Consider the following 8,691-nt stretch of genomic DNA (forward strand, 5'->3'; position numbering starts at 1 on the left):
ATAAATTGCATCACAGAACACGAAGGCTTTATTGTAAACTGTACAAACAGACATGTCATCCTAACGTCCATTTATGAGTTTTTGGAAGACTATGGCTATTTTGAAAGGTATCAACTTCATCTTCGTCATCGCTCATTCCATCATCACATTCTCTCAGAGGTGGCTTTGCAACCGGTTTGCCTTTCAATAAATCACACTGGATCCCCACTGTTCGCACTTGTGGCTTTGCTTGAATCCGCCATGTCCTATAGAAATAGGTAAATAATATCACATCATTATTTCCAGTGTGCACTTGTTTTGAATCTTTGCAGCCATAGGTGATACAGTTCAGGTACAATAAAATGCACCTAGATCAACATACAAACTTTATCAAGAGAAGACAAACTTAAATGACACATTATTTACTGACATATATCTTTGGCCTAATAGCAAAAATAAGTTTTACATCATGTTATGTATGTATACACGTCATGAAAGATAGTCACCTCTTAGATATTGTCTTCAAGGGTGCCTTTCCAATTTGGGTTGCCACTGATCTAGTTACAGGTGCTTCTATAACAACCTTCTCTGTCATCACTTGAAAGCTTTCAGCTTCAGAAGGTAAATGGCTATTTTCTCCAGATGTCTCAGGATCAGCATTTTCCTTGTCTTTTTCGAATTCCTCCAGGAGTTCATCCAGTGCCTAAATAGTGAAATAAGTGTTTAAATACAATATACATAAAAAAATAATAATTTTATGAACTAATGCTTATTGATTATGTTGAACCACAGTAAAAAATATTCCACATATGGTAGCATTGTGGTAGCTTTAATATACTAATGGAAAAAAGTAACTGTGCATCACAGAAAATGGGACAAAACAAAAGATGTTTGAAAAGTTATAAACCTAACCGTCAATAAACATTTAGCCAAGCATTTTTCATGAAATGTCATGTCACGTATCGCGCGTGGCACGTGCACTTCGTGTATAATGACATGACTCACATCCTGCATGATGTTTGACACATGAAGTTCACACACCTGATTTCGAAAATTGAAGAACTGTTGATTATTCTTTAGCCTCTAAATGTTGTGGAAAACACGTTAACTTCAACATAAATTGTGCGTACAACATGCCACGGCTTACAGAAAATCAGCGTCTCCGCGCCGTGGGTATGCTGGAGACTGGAATGGCCCAGAATGAAGTTGCCAGACATTTTGGTGTCCATCGAAACACGATATCCTCTCTATGGCGACGTTTTCAACAGAATGGGAACACGAGAGATTTGCCCCGGTCCGGCCGTCCACGTGTGACGTCACGTCAGCAAGACAACCATATTCGGCTGACCCATCTAAGGAATCGATTCCAGAGTTCCAGTTTGACTGCTCGGACCATTCCTGGCTTACGCCCAATCAGTTGCAGGACTGTACGGAACCGACTGCGGGAGCGCAACATCCGGCCCAGACGTCCTGCCATACGTCCGATTTTGCTCCAACGTCACCGACAGGCACGTCTTGTCTGGTGCAGACAACATCTACGGTACAGGAGACAAGATTGGGATGGTGTTCTGTTCACTGACGAGTCGAGATTTCATCTGGACGGCTCAGATGGCAGGGCAAGGGTGTACAGACGTCCTGGTGAACAGTATGCTGACGCGTGCGTTGTTCAACGTCGAGCGTTTGGTGGCGGCAGCGTTATGGTATGGGGAGGCATCACATCTCATGGGCGGACCCAACTTGTCATTGTGAATGGCAATCTGACAGGCCTGCGATACAGGGACTCATGTGCAAGCGTTCATTCAAGGACATGGACGTAACATCACACTTCAGCAAGATAATGCCCGTCCACATGTCGCTCGTGTTGTGACGGATTTCTTGAGACAGCACAACCTTCCGGTACTCCCTTGGCCAGCAGTTTCTCCTGACCTGTCCCCTATCGAGCACGCATGGGATGAAATGGAACGGCGATTACGTCAGGGCCCGAATCAGCCATTGACGTTAGCTGATTTGGGACAAATGTTGCTTCAGACATGGAACAACATTCCCCAAGCTTTCTTCACTCGCTTAGTGTCGTCTATGCGTCGTCGTTGTCAAGCCTGCATCAGCGCCAGTGGTGGACACACACGATATTGAGTTTGTGAACTGACTTTTGACACCACATCTCTTCGAGGGCGTATCATGATGCCTAGTGTCAAATCATAAAGATTTCGAGATTATCCTGTCAACAGTTAAACAGTGATTAAACAGAATACCAAATATCATATTCTTATCTTAATTCATTAGAGCATGGCATAACTGCAGATGATGCACAGTTACTTTATTCCAGTAGTATACTAGGTAGAAGTGAACTGGTGAATACTATTGTTTCTATAAAAAAATGTAAAGATGTGACAAACTGTTTATAATTTAACATCTTCAGTCGCAGTTATACAGGGCTAAACTGAAAAACCATACCAAAAGTACATATAACTTTGCAGACACGCCGCAGGATTATTATAAATTAAAAATAACACCGTATACTACTTTTTAATAGTAACTGGACTACATGACAACATAGCTATATATAGGCCTATATATTATCATTATGTACTCTATACTTTGCTCTGAGACTTTTACTGTAGTTTTCAACAGTTTTATTGTTGAAAAAATTAACTGGGAAAATTCAGTTTTTTACAATATTTGCGAAATCATTTTGACACCTACCCTCTTCCTGTTACGTTTTGTGAAAGCTTTTCTGTGGGGTGTGCTGACAGGTCGAACAGACTGTTGTTGTTGTTGTTTCGGTACTTCAGACAAAGGACTCGATATCTCAATTGACAGGGGAATGTCCGGTACAGCACCTGTTGTTAGCCGTGCTACTGCATTTTCATAGCCCAGGCTCGCCAACTTCTCTGGGTCTCGATCAAACATGCATTTGGAGAAATGCTTACTGCACAGTTTGTGGTGGTACTTGAGATCGAAGTCCCTCTTGCAATAATGAAGCCAGACTTTCCTCGTGGTCGCATCTTTTGGAAAGGCAAAGAAAGAAATTCCACCTCCCTTGACAAGCTGACTATTGCATCCGTAAGCTGCACAGATCACAGGCATAACTACCTTTCAAAAATTTCTCAAACAACAGCAAATTTGGGTCGAAATAAATGCCTTTTGGTCGCGTGTTTATAGCCTTCTATTATAGAACTTCTGCACGCATGGAGCCAGAGTCTTCTTACCGTGACGTCACGGGCTCAGCAGCCTCGCTTTGAAATTCACAATATGCATATTCAGCCGAGCGGTATTCGTCGCCGGTTGCATCAGAACGACTACAAGCAGGCCGTTTGTGGTTACAGGGGCCCAAATACTATCAATATGATCTTTTTAAACAGTTTGGAGGCACAAATAATTTATTTTCTTGACAGTATTCCTTTAAAAGAAATAATTTTGATTATATGTACATTAACATGGGCGTATGAAAGAGGGTTCACAGAAAGCAGACGTACTGTGGAGAAAATTTAGGATCTGGACCGTTAGGAAAAGAAGATCCCGAAGCAAAGAAGTGTCACATGTGGTTCCTGAACACGATAATACAGATGATCCGTTCATGTCCACGAAAACTGAATACTCTTTTGACAAGTCACATGATGCCGCAGTACTTTTTAGCTTTTAGTAAGAAAAGAGTTTGAACTCGAATCCTCTTATTAAGTGTCCATGGTGTCAAAAATAATTTGTGGTTGAAATGTAAGGTAAGAGCCAAATGTCTCCAGTAACAAATATACTATCCAAAAAAAAAGAAACGCATAACCCGGTTTTTTGCGGAGGTGATGCAGTCTTTTCAATTATGCATAACTAAATAAGAATTGCTATTTTGCAAATATTTTTTTACACAGATTAAGGAAGGGTCCATATCTAGACAACAAGGCCATCAAGTTGAGGTAAGACACTCACAATGAGTCTCCCACTTGAGGGGAATGTCAGTATCTGTTGTGACCACCACGGGCACGAATAACAGTTCTGACACGCCTTGTCATGGACTGGATGAGACGCTGGATAGAGGCCTGGGGAATGTTCTGCCACTCCTCCTGCAAACATGCAACTTGCTCTTGAAGCGTTTGGGGTTGAGGTTGACGTTGGCGTAGACGTCGATCAAGTTCTTCCCACAGATGCTCAATTGGGTTAAGATCCGGGGAGCGGGACGGCCAGGGTAGCACATTTACATTGTTTTCGGCGAGGAAGTCCCTTTGTGACACGTGCCGTGTGCGGTCTGGCGTTGTCCTGCTGGAACAACTCCCGCTGAACGTCAATGACAGGTAAGAGGTGTGGCTGCAGGATGGTGTCTCGGTAGCGTACGGCCGTAAGGTTTCCCTGAACGTGGACAAGATTTGTACGACCAGTATACGATATTGCTGCCCACATCATCACACTCCCTCCACCAAATCTGTCCACTTGGCGTACGCAGTTAGGGGCATAACGTTCGTGAGCACGTCTGTAAACCCGGTTTCTACCATCACGTCTCTGCAATAGGAATCTGGACTCATCACTGAACCAAATGCGTCGCCAGTTGCGTAGATTCCATGCAGTCACGTTGTTACACCATCGGAGGCGATTGGCGCGATGGTGAGGACGCAGCACGATCCCAACATAGGGCCTCCTGGCTCTCAGTCCATGTTCCCTCAGCCTGTTCCGCACTGTCTGACCTGATATCCTCCTCAGTCCCGGTATGCTGGCTGTTGTGCTTTCAGCTGTAGCACAACGGTCACGCAAATGAAGGACCCTTATGTACCGATCTTGGGCTGCTGTAGTGACACGTGGTCGACCTGAACGCCGACGGTCATTTGTTGTCCCAGTATTGTTGTAGCGGGCAGCAAGCCGTGAAATCGTGCTCTGGCTGACGTGTAGACGCCTAGAAATGGACGATTGGGATTCTCCAGCTTGAAGTCTTCCAATGGCAATATTTCTTGTGACAGTGTCAAGACGTGGCATGTTGAATCAGCTTGAAAACACCACTTGAAAGACGCCGATTTCCGGCCCGAAGTTGCGGTTTTATAGTCACACACTGCATGCTTTCCATGCGTAAGTTAGGCGTGTAAGACTGTACGTGATGCAGTGTGGTGCTGTATTTTTTACTTCTTCCAAAAACGGCCTCCAATCTCAACATTTTCAACCAAGAAATGTTTTGAGGAATAAAATGTGTGCTAACTGTGACTATTGACAATATTTTGCTCATGAAATGAAGACAAAATGTATTTATTTCATTTTAAAATAAAACAAAACACCTATGCGTTTCTTTTTTTGGATAGTATACATTTTTTTCACATCTTCCCTGCCAAGAACTGCAAAAATGTCAAACATTTTCTAACGTCGGTTTTCAACATCAGATTTTGCTAATTTTGTTCATATATATGTTCTAGGCGAATGGGTAAAAGTATTCAAACCCTCTACCATTTTAGCATGTAAGTTGTCAGTAATCAAATAAAATATCTCGTTTTAGGTGGAATTCGACACAGACTGCCTGAAATTCTGGACGCTTTTTCTATATTTACTTACAAGAGAATGACACTCTTTGTAAAACTTAAGCAACACACATTGAAGGGATGACCAAAAGACCGTTCCTATCTGATTGATAGCTTGAGTGGTGTGGGCAGACACCCTAACTTGTCATTTTGACCCTCACTCTAGAAAGTATTTTCGTTGGTATTTATTTATCCGTGAATAAATGAATGGATGCTTGGATGTTAAAGTCGCTCGTAGCAATGTTTCAGTCATAACAGAACAAGGAGTCATTAGGTGTGTATACGTACAAATCTTGTGATCTTGTGGCAGTGCGAGTCCATGCGGCCATAGTGATGTCCTAGTGTGGAAGACACCGTACATTGTACTGACACCGGGAAAATCAGCGATATTTACTTTTTCCAACATCTACAGCCAGTGATATTTTAAACACTTATCAAAGTTGAAAATTATATCTACTCGAAGTATTCACTAACGATCATTACACTGGTAAAGACTGAATTTAGGCCATTTGTGCTACAAAATCGTTCCACCCAGTACTGTAAATATTAAAGCTAACCTAGGGATTTTTCATTTATCTTTTGTTACGACTGTATGCGGAGCAAAGGACCTTTGATTAGAAGTTCTAGATGTGTTTTGTTACATTGGTTGGTGTTCTTATATCAAGCTAAATGCTAAAGGTCTGGCGATAGGGATGAACGTACCGCGTTATGACGCATTTTGAGTGTCAATTTCATCAGTTTTAATTTGTAAACTATACTACCAGGCAAAAGAAAGGTTTCACCCACTTCTTGAGCCCATAAAACAAAAACAAAGGCAGATATAAGAATTAAGAAGATTGGTTTATGAACAAGAATCATTGTGAAATATTCTCTCAAAAAGGCTTTTAAATATTGGCATTCAATTGGCCACAAAACACAATGAAAGAGAAAAGGGGTCAGACGAAAAAATTACACAAATGTAAAGTTAAATGGCAAGTGCATGTAAAGTCACAGTATCCACAGAAATGAAGGACTACAGTCATCAGTAGCGAGTGTGGCCATCCTAGGCATCAATGCAAGCAAGCACACGCCTCCGCATTGACGTCGTCAGTCGCCGGATGACGTCAACAGGGATAACGTTCCATAGGTTTAACAGAGCTTGCTCAAGTTCCTGTTGGTTAGTTGGAGGAGGCACCAGCTGTCTCAAACGGCGGTCAAGGTGATCCAAGAGATGCTCAATGGGGTTCATGTCTGTTGAGTTGGCTGGCCAGGGCAACACGATGACGTTTGCGGTCTCGAGGTAGTCTGTAACAATGCGGGCAGTGTGAGGTCTTGCGTTGTCGTGTTGCAAGATCGATCCTCTTGGCTATCGTTGGAGGAAAGGAACGACGACAGGTCTCAGTACCTCATCAACGTATCGCTGGCCAGTCAGATTACCTTGCATAATAACCAGCTGCGTCTTCATTTGGTCACAAATCCCTCCCCAAACCATGACGCCTCCGAGTCCAAACGGATACACCACTCGTACGCAGTTTGGCGCGAGACGCTCGCCTCTTCGTCGGAAAATTCGAACTCTGCCATCGTTCCTGAATAGACAGAACCTGCTCTCGTCTGTAAACAGCACTCTCGCCCAGTGCCCATCGCAATCTGCGTTGACGGTGTAAAAGGGTCAAGGCCATCCCACGGAAGGGGCGGTAAAGTCGTAAACCAGCTGAACGAAGACGACGCAGTGTTGTTCTGGGGCTGATGACATGGCCTAGTGCCGTCGCCGCTGTTGACGTCGCCGTGACGAATCGGTTTCGGAGGTGGAGCTGCCGGATGTAGCGATCTTCAGCCGCAGTTGTTACCCTCGGTCTTCCCGATCTTGGTCTGTCTTGGGTCTGGCCTGTCTGCTGATAGCGTATCAACAGCCTCCTGATGGTGGTTTGGCTGCAGTTGAACGTTCTTGCAATGTGACGTTGCGAGACTCCCATGGTGGACATACCGATGGCCTAGTCTCGTTGCGCTTGCGTTGTCTTGGCATACTGTTTGTGTTTTTTCGGTCACTGAATGTCTGCTCTTTCGAGCAAGAGTATTTATGCAACATTACTGCACGTGCATCACGAGCCATGCCTCAAAAGGACGTTTTGCATGTGGTCGCAATTCACAATTCCAATTGCTGCGTTCGTGACGATGCGTTCTGGTAGAGGAAACGATGCAGTCATACACTAAGTCCTGCTTAGACTCAAACCCGGAACCGCGCTTTTACTGTTTTTATGACAAAAAATACGGTGAAACCTTTCTTTTGCCTGGTAGTTTAGTTCTGGAGAGCAAAATTGTTATCTAAACATTTATTTTTAGATTATAAAATTCAGAGTACCTAGCATGACTTAGAATGATGTTCAGACAAATTTGTCAAAAGTTGACCGTCTGAGGTTAAAAATATGTAACTTATATACTTATATACCTTTTCTTGTATAATAACATGCCTTATACTTTGTATAACACCAGTATGAATCTTTCAGAGCTTTAAATATAAAGGGCCGAATTCATAAAGGTGTTCTAAAGTTTACACGCGTGTAAAAGCACTAATCATGCGATCATCGCCTATTTAATCTTAGTCGCCGATTCACAAGATGTGATTAAATGACACCCGATCAAAATTTAACCACACGCGCCTAAACAACAAAGGAATGTTTAATCGTCAGTGAGGGGTATGTTTAACTGCTCCGACTAAGTACTTTACATAGGGAATTGCTCTAAGTTTAGTGCAGAACGGTGCTGACATGGATGCCGTAGCAGTGTTAGAGTTTGCTCAGGACGAGGCAGGGGGAGAGGTACAGATGCGCCGTGATCATGGGTTTTTGAGAATAAAATTAATCCCTTAGAGAAATACGATTATACAAAATTCATCAGACGTTACAGGATCTCCAAAGAATCGTTTCGTTGGCTGTTGAGTTTATTACAAGATGACCTGCTGCCCGCAACCAGGAGGAACCATGCACTAACTCCTCGTCAACAGTTGACAGCTGCATTACGATTCTATGCGAGAGCATCGTTTCAGATGGATGTTGGAGACATGTGTGGAGCGTCACAAGCGTCGTGTTGAAGGGCTATTCATCGTGTCACTGCCCCGATTTGTGCCAGGAAAAGGCAGTTTATTCATTTCCCCGACACACTGCAAGAAAGACGAGTAGTTGCACAGGGGTTTTATGAGATTACGCATTTCCCTGGTGTTAATGGCGCTGTCAATGAATGAACAGCCATT

General features: G+C 43.2%; 1 protein-coding gene across 1 annotated transcript; it reads right to left on the minus strand.

The window, feature by feature from the left end:
* Positions 1 to 481: 481 nt before the first annotated feature.
* On the minus strand, positions 482 to 3,066 carry LOC135466154 (52 kDa repressor of the inhibitor of the protein kinase-like). Its single transcript, XM_064743533.1, has 2 exons — positions 2,683 to 3,066; positions 482 to 682 (listed from the first exon to the last, which is right to left on the minus strand). Exons 1-2 carry the CDS (start codon positions 3,064 to 3,066, stop codon positions 482 to 484), a joined length of 585 nt encoding a protein of 194 aa, XP_064599603.1.
* Positions 3,067 to 8,691: the final 5,625 nt, after the last annotated feature.

This window comes from Liolophura sinensis, chromosome 1 (genome assembly GCF_032854445.1).
Source record: "Liolophura sinensis isolate JHLJ2023 chromosome 1, CUHK_Ljap_v2, whole genome shotgun sequence".
In the NCBI taxonomy this organism is placed as follows: Eukaryota; Metazoa; Mollusca; class Polyplacophora; order Chitonida; family Chitonidae; genus Liolophura; species Liolophura sinensis.

Excerpts from the sequence above, each read along its gene's own strand:
- LOC135466154 (XM_064743533.1), bottom strand. The coding sequence starts at position 3,066 with ATGCCTGTGATCTGTGCAGCTTACGGATGCAATAGTCAGCTTGTCAAG. Across the intron at positions 683-2,682 it reads CAAAACGTAACAGGAAGAGG|GCACTGGATGAACTCCTGGA; the intron begins GTAGGTGTCAAA and ends TTCACTATTTAG.